The 20,570-nt window shown below is 40.8% G+C and overlaps 3 protein-coding genes across 3 annotated transcripts in view; 1 reads left to right on the top strand and 2 right to left on the bottom strand.

The window, feature by feature from the left end:
- Positions 1-989: 989 nt before the first annotated feature.
- On the bottom strand, positions 990-7,768 carry LOC308302356 (proteasome subunit alpha type-2). The gene is made up of 8 exons (XM_080746611.1): positions 7,699-7,768; positions 5,710-5,786; positions 5,044-5,176; positions 4,695-4,817; positions 3,807-3,888; positions 3,295-3,368; positions 2,180-2,237; positions 990-2,022 (listed from the first exon to the last, which is right to left on the bottom strand). The coding sequence occupies exons 1-8, from the start codon at positions 7,737-7,739 to the stop codon at positions 1,906-1,908; spliced, it is 705 nt and encodes a 234-aa protein (XP_080602737.1). The 5' UTR covers positions 7,740-7,768; the 3' UTR covers positions 990-1,905.
- A 369-nt stretch (positions 7,769-8,137) lies between these two features.
- Positions 8,138-12,898, top strand: mrpl32 (mitochondrial ribosomal protein L32). The gene is made up of 3 exons (XM_080738075.1): positions 8,138-8,320; positions 8,667-8,884; positions 12,322-12,898. Exons 1-3 carry the CDS (start codon positions 8,179-8,181, stop codon positions 12,568-12,570), a joined length of 609 nt encoding a protein of 202 aa, XP_080594201.1. The 5' UTR covers positions 8,138-8,178; the 3' UTR covers positions 12,571-12,898.
- Positions 12,899-20,381: 7,483 nt separating this feature from the next.
- Positions 20,382-20,570, bottom strand: part of LOC308297264 (coiled-coil domain-containing protein 127-like) — a gene marked incomplete at both ends in the record, with an annotated part of 1,231 nt that continues 1,042 nt past the window's right edge. The window contains one exon of the mRNA XM_080740679.1: positions 20,382-20,570. This exon is cut by the window's right edge and continues 141 nt beyond it. Within this exon, the coding sequence (XP_080596805.1) occupies positions 20,382-20,570 (189 nt within the window).

The following is a 20,570-nucleotide window of genomic DNA, read 5'->3' on the forward strand; positions in this document are numbered from 1 at the left end:
TATTGAGTAAAAGTACTAAATTATTGGTCAAGATGTACTAATAGTACCAAAAGTAAAAGTACTCACTGTGCATAATTTGCCATTTCACAAGTTTTAAAATGCGTACAAATATCTTGAAGTGCTGAATGTTTTGTACTAATAATCAAAATCTGCAAAGTAACTATTTTTTAGTTTTAAAATAAGTGGAGTAAGAAGTACAATGTCTATATCCGAGCTGTAGCAGTAGAGTAGTAAAATACTCAAGTAAAATACTAAATACATCAAAATTGTGCATAAGCACAGCACTTGAGTAAATGTATTTAGTTACTTTATACCACTGGCGGAGGGATATAGGGACACTCCAGGAAGAGGTTCCGGATATTTTTATGGCGCGCTCGAACTGCGGCTCTGCGCGGTCTAATTATGTAAACAGGTCATGTCCACATTCATATGGTCCACTCCACATGTAGCAAGACAATCAGGGGCGTCACAAGGGGTAGGAAAGTGGGACTGAGTTACCGGGGCCCAAGGTGGAGGGGCCCTAATAACTTTATCTATTGAAATAGCAGATATACAAGCTCACAGTGAAAATGTGTGAAAATCTTTGGATATATTTATTTTTTAAGCGAACATTTGCTTCTGGGGGTCCCTGGAACTAAATATTTTGAGATCGGGGTCTGTGGCCAAATACATATCATCTTGGGGGTCCTTGACATAGGTTTCTTGCACACATTTTCACGATTTTTCAAAAATAGCAGCGCTCTGTGCCACGCTGTGAGCTTGTATATCATTATTATCTGCTATTTTTCAATAGTTAAAGCACAGGGGCCCCACAGTGAATCCTTGTACCCGGGGCCCAGAATTTGGTGCGACACCCCTGAAGACAATGTATCTTTTACATGTTCAACACAAATGTATTCAAAAGTGGTATTCTCCTCAAGCATGCAGAGGTCACAATGTATGAATGGGGTGAACCGTTTACCCCCCCAAAAAAAGACATACAAGACAAGAGCCATCTATCAACATATTTATTAATAAGTCCACAGATAGCCAAGGAGAAAATACAAAGTATAGAAATGTTGGAAAACTGAAAAACAGAAACTGGTACATATTGTAAAACTAGGTGAAATCTCAAAAGTGTTCAACTGATCCCACTAAAGCTGCATCCTGAGCAGCAGCTAATTTAAGTACAATCGGGGCAACTTGATGTACAGTAGATGTACGAATAGTTATGATGGAAACTGTCTTGTCATTTGTCAGCTCTTTGTTAAAACTGAATTTCTCTTTTAACATCTTCGGCCAACACTGGCATACTATTCAAGTTTTGGAATGGTAAAATCAAATGAGAAGATCAAAAGCAAATCAGAATCCATATGCCAATTTAAAGCTGCCAGATTTCACCAGTACCAGGACAAACATTTGATACAAAAGCCAATTCAATATATGACACATCATTTTATGATCCTAGAGCCATTGGTAGGAGTTTAAACATTCCCATTTCCATGTCAATGACGTACAACATCATTGACATGGGTGACTGTTGTCTTGACTTACAGAAGGGAAACATGCAGCGATCAAACATCATGAGTTTAGCTGGTTTAGTATTTAACCTCAGACGATCATTGTTTTAGATTGAACACAGACTTCTTCTAGCAGCAGGACTAGATAGACATATGGGTGTCAGAAAGTCAGTTTTAATGGAAAGCATTTCGGCCCCATAGGCCAGCTCCCGGTCCCTAACCAAGTACTTTATGTGGATATCCAAGCTGATGTTATGTCAAAATTATACCCGCAGTAAATCCTGATCAAACTATTACCAACAGCTCTGTGCCTTCCAAATAATGTGTCATGCATCATATTGGCTGTTGCTCCGTTATGTCTTTAACTTTGAACGAAACCAGAGACGCTTCACCGGGCGTGGTGCATTTAAGCAATGGCAGCCAGGTAGTCTTTCACCTCTGCAGGGCTTAATCGTCTGAAGCCGGCCTCATTACAGATTCCCACCTCTATGTTCTCCTCTGTCATCTGGCCTTCGAAACTCTCCTAAAAACACACAGGGAAACATGTGCCATATGTGCAAGAGTGATAATAGATGCCATGAATTATTGATACAGTGAGAGCTGGTGTATGGACGGAGTGTCACTATAAAACAAGTGTATTTACAAATTCACAAGTTGTATCTTTAAAATAAAGGGCAAACCTTCAAAGTCAGGATGGCTGTGTGGATGGCATCTTCCAGTTCCAGATCATTGTTATACCTAGAGAGAATGGATGAGATGGTTATTATTCTGTATCTGAGACAATATAAATGATTAATCATCTAATATACACTGCTCAAAAAAATAAAGGGAACGCATAATCATTGCAATGTAACTCCAAGTCAATCACACTTTTGGGATATCAACCTGGCCAGTTAGGAAGCAACACTGATTATGAATCAGTTTCATCTGCTGTTGTGCAAATGGAAAAGACAACAGGTGAAAATGAGGCAATTTGCAAGACAACCCCTAAAAAAGGAATGGTTTTGCAGGTGGTGGCCACAGACCATTTGCCTGTCCTCATTCTTTCTGGCAGATGTTTGGTTAGTTTTGGATTTTGCCAGTGCCCTGACCACTAGAGGTAGCATGAGGCGGTATCTGCAACCCATAGAAGTTGCTCAGGTAGTGCTGCTCATCCAGGATGGCACATCAATGTGCACTGTGGCAAGAAGGTTTGCTGTGTCTCCCAGCACAGTGTCCAGAGCATGGAGGCGATACCAGGAGACAGGCCAGTACACCAGGAGACGTGGAGGGGGCCGTAGGAGGAAAACAACCCAGCCGCAGGACCGCTATCTGGTCCTTTGTGCAAGGAGGAACAGGAGGAGCACTGCCAGAGCCCTACAAAACGACCTTCAGCAGGCCACTAATGTGAATGTTTCTGCTCAAACTGTGAGAAACAGACTCCATGATGGTGGTATGAGGGCCCGGAGTCCACAAGTGGGGCCTGTGCTCACAGCCCAACACCGTGCAGCCCGATTGACATTTGCCAGAGAACACATGGACTGGCAGGTCTATGTTGTTTTTTTTGGGTGTTCCCTTTATTTTTTTGAGCAGAGTATGTTTGTTACACACTTGGTGGAAAATCATCCTCATCTTTAATACTATCCCATGTTAATATGATACAATTTAGGCATTTATCAGACAATCTCAATTAATGCAAAATAAAGGGTAACACTTGCTATGCATGCCAATAAAGAATAAGTTCTAGTTCTACTCTTAACATCTGACATGACAAAGGCACTAACACATTAGAATGATGATCCCAAAGCAAAAATACCTTTTTTCAAGGAATGTTTTTCCGTTGACGTAGTTCTTTCCCATGGCTGTGGCTTTCCATGCAAAGTAAGCACCCTGTGAATATCAGAAAAAGAAACATAATAAATCATGTTGTGAGTAACAACTGTACTTCGAGTATAATAGATGGCATGAATTATTGATATTTGTGCTATCGAGGTATGATACTAAAAATGTCTTAAAAAAAGCAGGGGAAAATAGGTATTATTAATTTTTTAATATGTCAATACTAGTCAACTGTTACACAAATTACAGGATTGCGGAAGAGACTAAGAGTATAGGAAATTAATAGAGAAATTGATATATTTAGCATCACTGATTATCAGATGAAATTCCTGTTCTTTCCTTTTGCCAAATTTATAACATCAGTATCATTGGTGATCTGCTGAAATTCCTGTTCTTTGCATTTGCCTCAACAGATGATTAACTTCCTACTTCCTTCCCAAATTCCATTGAGGCTTTTGCAATTAAATAGTATGAGTAACCAAATCTTACAGATGGGTCTGACTGGAACAAGTATGGGTGGTCTTCGTCCCATCCTGCGATGAGCAGCGATACCCCAAAGGGACGCACTCCACTGGAGGGGAAATAACAAACTCAGTGTCAAATGTCATTGGCATATTGTTTATTTACATATAGGTCAGGAGGAACTGAAATGCATCACAGATCTACGTTTGGTGGACCCGTCCCACACATGGATTCTGACTCTAATAACAAAGTATAAGAATCAATTTGAATAGCCAAGTACATCTACACAAAAAGGAGTACGACTTGGTTTGTTGTTATCTCCACAGAGTCCACACACATTACAATAAACACAGAAAAAGAAATATAGAAAAGAAAATGTGAATGCATATGAAAGGCTGTATGATGAGGTACAGAAGTCTCCGTAAACAAAACTAATGCGACCGTTAGTATCAAAACGTCTGCCTCATGTCCGTCCGTCAGACCTCCCACATGGCTCAGCTGTCACTGCTTAACACGCCGATTCTGTTGATTCAGTTCAACAGACCCGTGTGTGTGTGTGTGTGAGAGAGAGTGTTGCCACTCGTCGTATTCTTTCGTATAACAGTTTCACAGCCATACAACTGTTTTAGCCACGACCTGGTCGCTTCTCGCCCCTTACGGCGTGTTACTTGTGTACTAAACCAATTACTCAGTGCTACTAGTAAGACCATAAAAGCACATTGCACTGTCTGGTCTTTGAAGAAATTCATACAAAATTCAAGATCAGTATAGCATAAAGATATGCTATACTGTGTGTGTGTGTGTGTGTGTGTGTGTGTGTGTGTGTGTGTGTGTGTGTGTGTGTGTGTGTGTTACACAGTATACAGTAGCATACACTATACTGTGTGTGCCTGCGTGCATGTGTTATGTACCCACCCAGACTGTGTGTACTCTTGCATAACAGACGCCACTCTCTGGACCAGCTGACCAGTCGGAATTGGCTCCTGGTAAACCAAGTAATACTGCTGGGCCAACTTCCTGGCTCGACGCACTAAAACCCTGCAAGAAGAGCACAGTGTGTGAGAGCATTATATATCCATCTAAGTTATCCTCCAGCACTTGTACATAATAATGCAATAATTCATAACAATCCTGTATGTTTTATATGCAGTTTGACTTAGCTTGGCCGCCAAGTTATATGCCATGTCAATTTGGATGTCATCGATTACCCCCTCTCCCCTTTCAAACATGCACAGTATGAGATGATGCAGAGAGCAGTTCTTACCTGTAGTCTGGTCCCATGCCACTGTAAACCATGCCTATGTGTTTGGTGATAGGCTCCACCTTGTGAACACTTTGCTCATCATACAGAATGGACTTCTGTTTCTTCTCTGTTGCTAGGACAACTCCATTCGAGGCTGAAAGAAATACAATGAATGTTACAATAAATTCCAATCCAAAAACTGTTATCTCTCTTGACTAAATATAATTACACTCAGCCATGCTGAAGCAGAGAAATGATTAGAATCAAGAAAAACATGATTTATTTTGCACTTCTATAGTATATAACTAATATATCATAAGCTTGAATGTATACCAAAGGGAAGGTTTGCGTAATAAGGATGGTGCAAGTAAATGGACAGTAGACACAACAAAATGATCCAATTTGTGATTAAACCTCCTCCTCCTCTAACATGAATCAAAACCAAGTTTTTACTTCAAAGCCATGCTTCTGCAAATACATCACTGCAGGACCCCTGATTGACAGGGTCAACTGAAACATGTGTTACAGGATGTGAATTATATGACAAAAAGCCTCTCTTGTCACAGCCCACTTTGGGTTGTGCTAACAATTTAAGATATAGTCTTTCCACAATTCTCATTCTCAGCCGCTTGTCTACACCTGTAAACCTGTGATGTGACATTAATGCAGATTCCGATTCTTATTTACCTTTGATGCCCACTGATGGAGCTCCAGCTGCTACGGCTGCCAAGGCATATTCTATCTGGACCAGTTTACCTGAGGGACTGGAGGAGGGAACAGGAGAGTTTACCATTAGATTATGTTCATAATATAGATATATAAATATATATTAATATTTGAGAGAAAGAACTCAATTGACAATGAATTAGTCGCATGGCGTTGGGAGAGAGGGGAAAGTCCATGTTGCTCTTCATGAACCTCATCAAGATCGCAGATGAGTAAAGCCTGGCTACGCGAGGCTACATCAAGATTACATTTGGGATGTTGATATTCTGTTTGACTGGATACTTTAATTTGCAGTTTGCATAGGAAAAGCACAGGACAGTACAGTTCAAATACAAGGTCTTCTAAAGGCCGTATCAGAGTGTACGGTGGAGAGCTATCCACCGGTGGAGAGCTTTCCACCGCAAGTCAGAAAATAAGTGCAGGACATCATAGTCACGGGGCCCACGGTGAAGTCCTCCCCCGCCTCCCTCTGGTTCAGATGCAAACTCTGTTCAGGTCGACCAATCAGTGAACGGGGTGTAGAGCCTGTCTGTCTGATAGTAAAAACAGAGAGATGTGTTGGGACTTGCGGTGTAAAGCTCTCCACCGCGAGGAATGATGTAACGTTGTAGTTTCCTGACTCAAAAAGACTCGAAAAGACTACACCGCGGTGTAAAGCCTTCCACCGCCCAGGCGACTATGATGTCGGCTTTAGGGGATTTAAACGGATGCTACCCGTGACTTGTAAATAGACTAAAGCCCGGATCATAGTCGGGTCCGCGGTGGAAGGCTTTACACCGCGGTGTAGTCTTTTCGAGTCTTTTTGAGTCATGAAACTACAACGTTACATCATTCCTCACGGTGGAGAGCTTTCCACCGTGAGTCCCAACACATCATCTGTTTTTACTATCAGACAGACAGGCTCTACACCCCGTTCACTGATTGGTCGACCTGAACCGGTCTAGACGGGGTAAAGGACTTCACCGTGGGCCGTGACTATGATGGCCTGCACTTATTTTCTGACTTGAGGTGGAAAGCTTTCCACCTCAAATTTGCGGTGGATAGGTCTCCACCGTAGACTCTGATCCGGGTTTAAGCCCCCATGCTCCCCCCGCCCTTTTTTTCTGCCTTTGTATTTGATGTTATGCTTTTTCTGCTTTTGAAATTGATATTATCCTAGATAAAGTACTATGTTCTATCCGTCTGTCTTTCAATGTTATATGAGATACTTAAAGTGTGTTTCCTGTGGAAATACGTCTCGGCTTTCTAGGATCTCCTTTTAGTTGACCTTTTACCAGTGATTTGTACTTTCATGAAACTGTACTTTTTTCTATTGCAAACTTCTAATAAATGCTTCAATCAATCAATTCAATCAAACCACCAGAAAGCACAATGGCAGCTGTTTACATTGGGGTTCTTTTGTACTCAATTTACAAAGATGTACCCGAACATGTGGCTTTTGTTTCTTCCAATATTCAATCGCAATTTTGTCATTTAAAAAATTAAATCCATTACAGTGACAATAAGCCTGAAGTTGAAAATTGAGATCAAAAGTCTTAACGCAACAATGCAAAACTGAAACCAAAAGTTGAAGCTATTATTGTCAGCCGGCTAAAACATCTTGTAGCCTGCACAATTGGCCATGGCCAATGGGAAGTTAAATGTATTAATTGCTTAAAGTACATAACATTAGTTGTGTATTAATTATTCTTACATAATCACGTTAACAGTCTATACCACTGCAGAGCATCAGAAGCACACTACTAGCTGACATGCTAACAGTTAGCTCATTGAACGGTGCCTCCTGGTACAATGACAGTGCATCATTAACAGCAGCACTCAGAGCCTTGGTTTGTGGACACAGCAACATTCTGCTCTCATATGAGAGGCTCTTTCACAGCCCTGCTTCAAATGTACCAGTCTGCAGCTGTGTGTGGGTCATTTGGGAGGATTTTAATTAAAGTTTTTTACCTGAAAGTGGTGAGAGAAAAACTGTATCCCCGTTCCGCCATCTTTGCTTTGCTAGTGAAGTGGACGTGACGTCACGCAGTACCGACATGTATGATTGGTTACAGAGCTGTGGCCAGTAACAATAAACATGATTGGTTGGGATTTTACGCTTGGTCAACTATTTGTCGGTGTTTTTGTTTTAATAAATTAACAAACCATTTTTTTCTTCTCTTGTTTTATATAATTATTTAATATAACATTTAAAATAAAATAAACGTTTTCATCGATTCTGAAATGATCTCTCTATTATTTGTAACTATGGACTTTAGGGACTGCCTCTTTCCTAGGTGTTTCGCTCAGGTAGGCGTGGTTATATGCCTAACCACGCCCACCTGGGCGAAACACTGTCGCGGATCGATGACGTACAACGTCACTGTTGACCGTGGCAGTCTATTGTCGTCATAGAGGTTTATATACTGTAAGTCCGTTGTCTTGATTTTCATGACAGAGAGCGAGGAATCAAACATGCAGCGTTCAAGCAATATGATGACTTTGGCAGGTTATTATATCGTGAACCTCAAGCGGTCATTGTTACAAATAGAAAGCAGACTTCTACAAGCAGCGGGGCTTGACAGACATTTGGGTGAGTCCGTTTTAAACACGTGCCGATACATTTCTCTCTCTGATTCATTCAATTCATCTTTCCATTTATTATTGAAATGTCTATCTCAGTGTTTCTCAAACTTTAACATTTCAAGGTCTCTCCTTAACTCTGACAGTGTACAAATGGAACCAAATGAATCCCGTTAGGGTTCCATGTGTCCACTGTCAGAGTTACAGACTTGTACGGGTCAATTTAGACCCCATAATGGAACCTAGAGAGTCCCTGAAATCCACTTTGAGAACCACAGGTCTAGTTCCTGCCTGTCACACATATCTTCAAAAATGTACTCATCATTTGCCTTTGTTTTGTTTGTGTCTCTCTATAGCTCCAGCGCTGGTAGTGAATGGAGCCCATGTACTGCCTCCTCAGCTGTTGCCCCAGCATGAAGAGGAGACCCTTGAGGAGGGGGACCAGCAGCACACAGCAGATCAGCCCCCTGGCCTGCTGGACAGCATCCTCTGGATGGCAGCACCCAAGAAGAGACGCACCATAGAGGTCAACCGCACCAGGAGGAGATCAGAAAGCAAACTCCTAAAAGTCAAGGTACATCCTCAACCTCCTCATTACTCTTTATGTCACAGTCACATAGACTGTGGCTGTTTCTCGATGTGATTGCTTGGTAACTGGGTCCCTGGGTCCTTGGTAGTTCAGACTTGCAAGTTCGCCTTGGGAGTAAGAACTTCCGAGGACGGGAGGACGCACGTCGCTGATTCTGGGAATGGAACAGTACTTACTGCAGCGTACTTGGTGATGTCACCACCTCAGCTTGTCCTCTGTGTGGATATGCCCAGAGCAGATCTACAAACAACTCGTCTTAATGCAAAGCATTGTTAGTTTGTAGATCAGGTTTCTTTGTAGTATAAAATAGGCATAGGCACATGCACTTAACAATATAAAAATATTATACAAACACCACTGTTTACAATGTACAATATAGGCATTTAGCAGGTGCTCTTAATCCAGAGCTATTCAAATAAGTGAGGACATAAAACCACAACGTAGCCTATATTCTCTATAATTATATAAATGTTAAAACGTTTTTTGTTAATATGCTTATAATGTAGGGTTAGGCCTATCAGCCAGGAAAATAAATACACAACTTGGCATTTATTATGATAGGCGGCTGGCTACTGCCCCATTGTGTAATTTATGAGAGCCTTAGTACAGACCCTAATGCATTGCCACCAGAACAATGGAGCAATGCGTCGTTTTCTTTTTTCATGATTTGCGCACCAAACTTTGGAAAGTATATGGCATGCCATTATGTTACATACTGTAAACACATCGACAGTAGCCTGCAGTGCAGGTTATCACTGGCCACTCCCACAGCCAAAATTCTATGGGGAGCATATTCTTTTATGAACTCATCTTTGTTTTACATTGGATAGCCTTTCGTGTGGCATTATTTATAATGTGTCATTATTTATGACACATTATCAATATGCCATATGAAAGTCTATCCAATGTAAAACGAAAATGAGACAGTACTGTCAGGCTTACTTTACATTACTTCAGAGTTCAGACCATTTATAAAATATTCCATTTAACATTTTGACAAAACAGCAAATTTTACTTAACCATTTCGTGCCCACCTATGCTGTATGCTATTATTATTCCATTATCGCATCCTGGATCCGTTGTCATACCTCTGTTGGAGCCAGGAGGAGGTGAGGAGAGAAGCTTGCTGCCTGCATCTTTGAAGGTCTGGGAGCTCGTTTGGAATAATGTTGATCATTGTAGGTTTAGGGTGGCTATTAGTAATAATGTATTTCCCCCACTGTGTATAAAGTAGTAGGCTATATAATAGAATATAAAACTAAACAAAATAAACATTCAATATTTAGCAGAGACTAATGGTATTATTTGAAAATATCACTGTGTCTACAATTTAATTCTGCACATCAAAACAAGTTAAAACTTACGTTCACACATAAAGTGGCCTATAAGACAAAATCGCACACAAACCACAGGCATAGCTATGATCTCAAATTGTATTCCCAAAATATAAACAGAATGAAATTGATGGATAGAAAGAAAGAGGAGAGGAATGAAATTCATGAATGATGTACTGTAGGCCTACTGTATATTACATGAAGTAAACAATTGCTGATAACCTCTTTAATGTGTAGGCCTATTTATTAACACAATACTGCATAATGTTATTTTACCTGATTATGGATGGAGCCAACTCACACACCTTGCAGACGTAAGCTAAATAATGAGTTCATGAATCCATTATCAAAACATCTTTGGACTGCTTCAGTCTACTGTACTTGTATGTCACACATGTCACAATGGACCATTCGTATACTGTAGCCTACTTAGCATGCATGACACACAATGGACCATTCGTCTACTGTACTTAGCATGACACACAATTAATGGACCATTCATATGCATATTCCATTCCTACATACTGTAGCTATATCGCATTGACACACATTGTTGACAGCTTTTGTTAAGAGGTGTGAAAACTATTAATGCAACTTTAGTCCTATAAACAGTGGCCCTACACACTCACACACCCCTAATAATAAATATGAATAAACACATACATATTTCTCTGGACAAATTCCTCTTGCTTGGAATTGCTTGGAACAGTGTAGTCCTGATGGCCGGTCATCTGCAGTCAGGTTAGCGGCGGCTGGCGGCGACTCAAGCGTCCACACGTTCGGTGCACCGGTTTGAAGTTAATTTACAACATTCAAGCCTAAAATAAATCATAAAACGACACTCTGTGGCAAAACGAAAAAAATATTCGGACTGTACTGCGGTCCGTCCATGGGTCCGTCTGTGTCAGCCATACTGGTTTGTTTTTTCCTGGCTCTCTTGTGGGCGGTCCTATCCAGGTCGTGTTGCATTATGGGCCATTTGCTGTGGAAAGTCCACAGAAGTCAGCTCCGATGCATCCTCTGTAAAGTGGGAGGATCAAGTTCACATCCGGGAATTTGGTCTCTACTTGGTCAAATGCAGACTTGAGATTGGAAGGGTACTTGGGCAGCAACTGATGACGTATCACAAGTTCACAAGGACTCAAGTCTAGACAAGCACTCACATCGAGAAACCGCCCGTGACTAACTGCAAGCAACTCAGATGCTGTAATTGCTATCTGGCATCTAGAGTTGGAACACAACCCATTCACCTAGTCCTATCTGATTGTATTAATTTACGTTAAACTCGACAATATTGCAGCTGCAAGAAAAGCTTGGGTTATCCTCTTTGTATCCGTCATGTTTTTCTTTCATAAATGTAGACACGCTATGAGCTACCTTCTGTCAATAAATTCCGTGCAGGTGATTTATTTTTCAAAGTGTTCGAGTTTGGAAGCACTCATTTTCAATAACGTTACCTCCTGCTGCCTCCTGCTCCATGTGCAAATTTGATTCAGGTGGTACGCAGCCGCAGGACCATTGAGTAATTTATTTCCAACAAGCGACTCCGAACTCGAACACTTAGACAAATAATTTTAGACGAGTTGCTTGCTGCTACACTGTAACTGTGGATATTATTTTGAGAATACTGCACTGTATAACATTGTGGCACCACTAGGACTTAAAGTTAATACCGTATGCTTTGCATTTTTAAGATGGGTCATTGAATTGTAGGTGGAATCTTGGGAAACTGGCTCCCAACTCTCAAAAAGAGATTGATTGATTCATTGACTTGCATACATTGCAAGGAGAGGCTTATTACATTTAGGTAGAGGTCAGTGGCCTCTCCAGTGACCTCTACCTACATATATAAAACCCTGCTCACAATTTAGCATCACAAGATTTAAGATGATACAAAGATCAAAGGATTGAGGGAAAATACTGTAGTTCAGATACTCACACCTGGTGACCCTCAATACTGAATTGATAGTAAGAATACAATGTTAAATACTTTATCTAATGTTGCTTATGCTCTTTCTCACAAGGTCTCCCATTAATACTTCCCCTTTGCAATCTCTGTCTTTTCTTTGTACCTCCCTTCCTTCCCAGAACAATATAGAACCTTGTCTAGAATGTGGCCACCTGAAGCAGAAGCATACCTTGTGCATGTTCTGCTATGAAAAGGTGCGTATAGAGACGGGAAGGATTCGGCAACAGATCAGCGCCATGGAAGGTGGTCCGCTGAGGGCCCCCGCCACCGACACCGTGGTCTTATATGAGGGCGAGGTGCCACAGGAGCAGGACAAAGGAAAGAGGATCGTGGAGCTGACCAGGAAACGGCCTGCTTGGTTCAGCTAATGCAGAACAGGAGCACGTTATATTATTTGTTTGGCAATAAAAAAGTTCAGTTGATAATGAATAAATGTCATTTCTCAGTGTTGTACTAATACATAAATAAATCTACTGTGCAGGTATACCTCTTTTATATCTGTGATTACAGACAGTAAAGAGTCCATGTCTACTCCATGTCTTTGGAGTAGAAGACAGTAATGTAGCAAAGTTTTCCTTTTTGAATAAAGGCTAATCACAAAGTAGGTCACGTGTCTTAGGCCAACCTACTGGACATGTACCAAACAATGTAAGAATAAAAACACTGTCAAAATGCATGGAGATGCTCTTCAGATGCAAAAATAGAAGATGTATTTTACATATTGGGGGGAAAGTTTCCATGTCTACATGGTCAATGTAGCCAGTGATTATTACTTACAGCATAATTCACCAAACACTGAAGAAATGTGTCAAAATGTTCAACCCATGATGTATGTCTTTACAGTAAACAAGTGGTCTTTATTCACTCTTTCAAGTTTCTTACTCTGAAAACCCCTGTAAAACATTGCCAATGAGTTGTACCGGTATATTCCAACGTACTATACTAGTAAGACGCCGTAAGGGCGAGAAGCGACCTTGCACATGGGCTCTTGCATGCATCCGCCTGGGTGACAGCAGACTGCTGGGCGAGCATTGGCACTTTAGCATGGGGTCAACTTTAACCAAAAAAACCTGGTTGGTTCAAGTTGGACATAATGTGGTCAAATTTTCCCAAATATGGAGATGACTAACGTCTGACATCATAGATGTTTGACGTCATAGACCATAATGAGACTGACACAATATGTGAATTCCCAGATATGGGCTTAATATTGATGACATCAGGGATCTCCATATATGGGCATAAAAGGGATTGTATGATGTCAGGCATCATATACACAGATATAAAAAGCTAGATACCTCGTCCGCCACTGCAGTTCATTGGCACAACTGGTAAAGCGGAACTGTGGAAGGCACTCTGCCCCCTGCAGTGGGAAAGAAGGAGTCCTGCATCTGATTGTCCTACCGAGCATCCCATTCTGTGACGCACAAGGAAACATCCTTCAGAATTCCAGAAGCTTGCCAGTCCTCTAACCAACAGCCAAGAGAGGCGTCTACCTTTCTATGTCTATGGTCATATAGGTCTATGATGTCTATTACGTCAGATTAGGATGGGATTCATTTGCAACATCATTGTGGTCAGCTATATCCTTCTGCTGAGCTGGCATGAGGTGTCACGCACTGTGACTGACGCACAGGATCTGGAGGTTTTTATAGTAAACGCGACCTATGGTCGCAAACAAGAAGTGTTGTCAGGATCTTATGACCTGATGATCTTTAAATAGGGTGTCTATTTTTAACTACTTTATTACATGTCACCATATGAAATCTGATTTAGTTAGTAAGTGAAAAAGGAGACAAATCCTAATATAAATTACTATTTCTTTTTGGGAAAAGTAAAGTGGTTACACTTATAATTTAGTGACTATATTGTACATGGTGGAAAAGTAAACTTGGATGATGGCCATTTCTCTTTGTATTTGTAAATTCAATTTACTTCTATGGCAACTACAAATTTATAGTTTCTAGACAGGGTTATGGTAAGGTTGCCATGAACTGATTCTTCATGGGTCATAAACCCATGAAGTATCAGTCTGTGTATCCCCTGGAACAGGCTGCGTCCTGGATCACTTCAGCATGCCTTGAAATGCCTTCCATTGCACAACATCATCTCGTCCATCTTACTCAGTTTCACTCTTACAGATTTCATTTGATCCAAGTGGCCACAGGCCAATGACAACATGGTAGGTAGCCAGCAATCAAAGTTTGAAGTTTCATTATGGTAGAATTATTATCATCCTTGTACTATGTATGTAAGTATGTCCTCAGTCACATGCAAAAGTGATGTTAGGGCTGGGATGTTAATTTATTGTTTTACTTCTGGCAGCTTTCAGTTCAATTCATCTTTTGAAAAGAAAACATTTCAGTAACCTATTGTTGTGGATGGGTTAAATACATAAAATGCTGTCAATGTGTAAATGTAGCTGGCAATACACATAAACTTAACAATAGATACTTTGGATATTACTGTATAAATGGTGGCTACATTCCTGGTGGCTACATAGAGTTTTTACAGTTTTTAACAACTATTCTGGAGTGAACAGTAGGTGAAAAGATTTTGGGGGGAAATAAGAGGGTAATTTCATTAAAAGACTTCTGTAATCACGTTATATAAAAATTAAACAATACTGAACCAGTAAGACGCCTCAGGGCGACAAGTGACCTCGCCCTAAAGGGAGAGGTCGCGCCATGTCTTGACCATCTGGCTACAGGGATCTCCATATGGCAATAAAAGGGATTTGGTTCCCCTTACATCACAGTGATTATACTGTATATTAGCATTCACAGATATGGGCTTAATATTGATGACATCAGGGATCTCCATATATGGGCATAAAAGTGATTTGGTTCCCCTGGCATCACAGGGATCTCCATATATGGGCATAAAGGGATTTGGTCCCCCTGGCATCACAGGGATCTCCAATTCTCCATATATGGCAATAAAAGGGATTTGGTTCCTATGACATCACAGTGAAGTCAGAGCGTGAGAGACTCTCCCTTTTATGCCCATATATGGAGATCCCTGTGATGCCAGGGGAACAAATCCCTTTTATGCCCATATTATATGGAGATCCTTGGGATGACAGGGGAACCAAATCCCTTTTATGCCCATACTGTATATGGAGATCCCTGATGTCCACATCACAGTGACATCACTGTGACTCTGTCCCTTTTATGCCCATATATCGACATCCCTGATCTCCACATCACTGTGACTCTGTGCCACACTGGCCAGATGGCCAAGACAGTGATGTGTCAGGGGAACCACAGTGTCAGGCGTTACCCGTCTGACAGGGCACAGTGGGAAGTCTGGGGTCGCGGCTGAGCCAAAACAAAATATAGGCCCCTATACTATATACATAATGGCTTCTTTGGGCCGGTGAAGACCACAAATGCCACAGCCGATGCCTGGATGCTCCTGTGCAAAGAACTTAAGATCAGTATCAAGGGTGAAGATGATGAAAGGATTAAGAGTGGAATACATTTCTGGTGATACATGACCCTTGTTGACTGACTGACTGCATGCAACAGCTGAACTTAATTAGCTGGTATGGTAAGTTAAAAAGTCAGCTTGCTCTTGTTCCCCTGTTGGAGAACTCTTTACAAATGTTATCATGAGATGGATTTCAGTCTCCTGTGTAAAAGTGTAATGATTTGGCTGCAATAGGAAAACCTGACACTGCCGCCTACATGTCTGCAACACTTTTCATTCTCAAAGAAACCCCATTATGCCTTTTCATTCTTATATCCCCTTGATACAATGGTCTTATACTAGATCTGCTTTTTTCGGTGAAGAGGATTTGTTACAGTACAGGGAAAAAGGGAACACTGCACACTGCATACTGTAGCACAGTACATCAGTCAAGTTTAATTTGCACCCACAGGCAGGTGACAAAGTATATTTTTAGGTCAAATTTTGCAGTGAGTTGAGATCATATTGCTTTCACCTATATTCATCCTGCAACAAGTGACCATTCTGATTAATGTGAGACAAATCTGATGAGTGTGAAGAGATTTCCTCTGATCTGGTGGTCTTAGCAGTAGATTATTTCTGAATCAAATGGCAGATTAACATAGTCATACGCACACGCACACACCACACACACACACACACACACACACACACACACACACACACACACACACACACACACACACACACACACACACACACACACACACACACACACACAGTTCCACTGAAACCTACCTCCAGGATGGATGAAGTGGGGACATTCAGAGTTCATGATAGTGTGATGCTGAAGACTAAAAATAGAAGCCAGAACTTTATATTTAAGAGGTTGCAGTTGCACAACAACACAAAATCTCAGACCCTCAGAGTCTGGCTGCCACAACAGACTCAAACGGACACAATCGTCAGGACATCGGCATAATACAAATGTAGTATTCACAAGTTTCTTACAAAGAGAGCAGAGGAGTTATATGATCACAGCAACTAGATTGATTCACCATCTCACTGTGGACACTAAATTCTGGACAAGAATAAGGAATCAGACCATTTCTTCTTTTTTACGCATAGATACTCACAAATATAAGTCACCATGCATTGTGTGAGCAGAGGAGGCAGCTACCTGGTCAACTCCCATTCTGATGTTCAAGAGGAGGACCGGTTGAAGAGAGAAAGCTACCAAGCCGACTGGCTGGATCTGGTGATGGAGACTAGACCAGAGCACCAGTAGGTGGAAACCTATTTTTTTAATGTTTCAGTCACTCAATACATGCACAGCAACGTAATGTGGTTTGTAATTTATGTTTAAAGTGGTGGTGGGCTCAGTAAAATAGTAGTTTGCCTTTGATTTATCCTTCCACAAGCATTTGGATTTGTGTTTTGTACAAGTACAACACTGAGAAAGGAAAGCTCTATATCACATATCAGCACAAGTATGAATGTAATCTTGTGTAGAGCATCACTGTGTGAACACTTAATTAAAAATACATTTTTTGTGTGTGTGTGTTTGTGTGTGTGTGTGTGTGTGTGTGTGTGTGTGTGTGTGTGTGTGTGTGTGTGTGTGTGTGTGTGTGTGTGTGTGTGTGTGTGTGTGTGTGTGTGTGTGTCAGGCTGACACTCTCTGAGAAAGACGATTCTCGCAGAGAGAGCTATGAGCTGCAACAGGTCATCCACTTCTTGGTTCAGAGATATCACAGCCAGAGGCCGAGGCTTGACATCCAGGGAGGAGGAGTCATGAAAGACAAGCACCACCACCACCAGCTGCCAGTGGAAACGACCCTTCTTATGCCAGTCTTCAAGCCCCAGAGGGCAGAGACCCCCTGGATCATACTGCCAGCCATCTCCCCCTGCTGGTCCATGGAGGGACTGTACCAAGTGACCAATGGTGTGTGTGTGGACAAACAGGAGGTCTCCAGCATCACCAAAGACCTCCCAAAACTCACCAAGCCAATCAGAGTGAACTTCAGAGCCACCGGCCTCATGTCATCTCCAAGGGAGGCTTCGGGTCGGGTTCCAAATCGGGAGTGAGTGAGGGGGGTTCCATCATGGGATGGTGGCTCTCTCTCTCTCTCTCTCTCTGTGTGTGTGTGTGTGTGTGTGTGTGTGTGTGTGTGTGTGTGTGTGTGTGTGTGTGTGTGTGTGTGTGTGTGTGTGTGTGTGTGTGTGTGTGTGTGTGTGTGTGTGTGTGCGTGCGTGCGCCGTGGTGGGATGATATGGTATCAGAGGTGGGAAGATTTTAAGATTTGATTGGTTATCAATTTTTAGGAAGACCAGTTTGCTAAACTGATGAAAGTGAAATTAAAGTGATTTGACAATGCATGAGTAACAAGTGGAAGTTAATGTGACTGAGGTATGATGTTCTTTATTATTGGTAATAGGAAATAGTTTATAGCTATAGGTATTTGGTGAGAAAACAAATACAACAGTACCAAATCGATAGTGAATGGGAATGGCTCACTTGGCCTTACATTAATACTCATGTTTTGTGACACTGTATTGATGAATATGAAACGTGAAGGGTCTTACAATTACAATGTCATGAACTATAACATATAACATAGCCTATAGGCCTATATTATACATTTTCAGATAACGTATATTCATTGTAGAAACCATAGTATGTTTTAGTGAATCCCAAGTTTATTTCAACATCAAGGCACAATTCAATGTGCTTTACATAAAACTTTTAAGCACTGTATGTGTACTGTGCTTAAAGTAGTTCAGCATTGCAATGTCAAATAAATCAATTGTGGTATCCTTCACATGCACAAAACATCAACAATAAAGTTTGAAAGCAATTAACATATTGGACTCTGAGATTCTTCCCCTCTATATCATCTAAATGTATGGTCCTTCAATCATCATTTAATAGGCAATAACCAATATTCAACATAATATATTGCTGAGATGATGTGTGCATTCATTTGATACAATATAAAGGAGTTTCATCAAATTCGATATCATGCTGTTTAGACTTTGAGTAGTTCGGCATGGCAAGAGATTGTTTTGGCCAATCCAAACCATTGCATACATCAGATTTAACGTAGAAGGAAGGGTAGAAAGATACATAACTGTGTAGTTTCCTATTTATTGTCTGGATAGCCAAAATGTCCTGTGAAGCTCGACCAATCCTCAAGCTAGCACCACTCACCCTTTGACCCAATGGACTTACTCTATACAGGTGACGTCACCGGGAATGGTGATGTCACCAAATCTAGAAAAAATAAAGCTACACTAGAACAATAATGTGTTTCCCCTGTTGGGCAACCACACTAATGAAGGAAAAACAAGATTGGAAGGAAGAAGTGCAGGAAATGATAAATACATTCTTACTATTGTAGGCTGTATTTCCATGACATTGAGATCATTACTCCTCCCATTTGATTTCAAGTTGCAAAGAAAACATGCACAAACGCAGGCACCCACACATGCAACCTCATTTCCTATAGGTATTTGTTTAGTAACCAAATACAACTGCAATAGTGATGACAGATTACTATAGTTAAAATATTTCATCTGGACTCAATGTATACTCATATTTTGTGACACTGTAATGAATCTGAAACATAAGATGTAAATGTGAACGTTCTTTCAATTACAATGTAAAAACCTGAATCCTGCCTTAGATAATATATAGCTTATGAGCCAAGGAATTTGGGATTCTCCTTTAGTACTGTGAGACTCTGACTTAAGTCAGCGTTTGCAGATTTGTAACCAACCATCCAAAGTCAACCAATGAAAATACTGTGCGGTTGAGTGCAGTTGAAGTTTAGAATAGTTACAACTTAATAAAAACAACAATGTTTTGAAACAATCATTTATTAACCAATTGGTTTCTGTCTATATCATCTCAATGTATGGTTCATAATCCAATATTTTCTGTATGTATGACATTGTTGTCAAGGCAAGAGCCAATAGAATACTACAGATGAGACAAGATGTGCATCCAAATAGTAAAATACAAATACAATATAAAGTAAGAGCAAGGTGTTCCGTCATGTTAGACATCACACTGACTGTTTAGTTCACAGTAGCTGTGATACATATGGCAAGACATTGATTTGGGCAAATCATACACATCAAGTAGAACAAAAGAGGACATGGGAAGGAAGTGCAAAAATCAGCATGAAAAAAAAAACAATACCATCATAACAGTACTTGACTGTTCTCTCTGTTCTGTATTTCCAAACATCAAAGTCAGCACACAGTTCACGTGTTATTACTGTTGACCTCTCACCACTTATGAAGCATGCATACAGTGCACATGCATTAGTAGCCCTATTGTGCAAGTGCATACTTATTTTATTCTTTAACCTCAAGACATAACATAACAGTCGGACATTGAAAAAGAACATCATAATCAACATCATAATAATATTGCACTTGTCAGTGCAATATTCATCACAGCAAGGGGCACAAGGTGCTATAGGATTGACCTTTTGTCAATCCAGCACATAAAATTGAAATTTCCCTTAACACATTTTGAAAGATGTATTTCATCTTGATAAAATCAAAGATAAAGATAATCTTTCACTTGCCAAGGATGAAGAACACGATTTCCATGTAGATTGGGAATGGTGAGTGTAGTGATGATAGTGATGCACATTTTTCCATGGACTCTTGTCTTCATTCACGGCACGTTAATACCAGCTTTTTATTCTAAGGTCATGCAAGAGCAGCGAGACTGAGATTTACCTCCATATGATACAATCTACTTCGCTGCATCATGTTTCTGAGAATTGACCTGTTCCTGCCAGTATTTGAGATATAACCACATGAGGCTACCATTATTTCTCTTGTTCACATTTCCATATTCTGCACAATGCTTGTCTTTCTTAAAAATATTCTTCAGATCTGCCTCCAGATCCCGGACTCCCTCGATGGGCTCCCTGGTGGCCTT

Source organism: Nannobrachium achirus, assembly GCF_963921795.1.
Source record: "Nannobrachium achirus genome assembly, chromosome: 2".
NCBI classification, from domain to species: Eukaryota; Metazoa; Chordata; class Actinopteri; order Myctophiformes; family Myctophidae; genus Nannobrachium; species Nannobrachium achirus.

Coding starts and splice junctions, on each gene's coding strand:
- LOC308302356 (XM_080746611.1), bottom strand. CDS start 7,739: ATGGCGGAACGGGGATACAGTTTTTCTCTCACCACTTTCAG. Junction 5,177..5,709: donor TCCATCAGTGGGCATCAAAG/GTAAATAAGAAT, acceptor TATTTCTTTCAG/CCTCGAATGGAGTTGTCCTA. Junction 3,889..4,694: donor CAAGAGTACACACAGTCTGG/GTGGGTACATAA, acceptor TTTCCCCTCCAG/TGGAGTGCGTCCCTTTGGGG.
- mrpl32 (XM_080738075.1), top strand. CDS start 8,179: ATGACAGAGAGCGAGGAATCAAACATGCAGCGTTCAAGCAATATGATG. Junction 8,321..8,666: donor GGGGCTTGACAGACATTTGG/GTGAGTCCGTTT, acceptor GTCTCTCTATAG/CTCCAGCGCTGGTAGTGAAT. Junction 8,885..12,321: donor GCAAACTCCTAAAAGTCAAG/GTACATCCTCAA, acceptor CTTCCTTCCCAG/AACAATATAGAACCTTGTCT.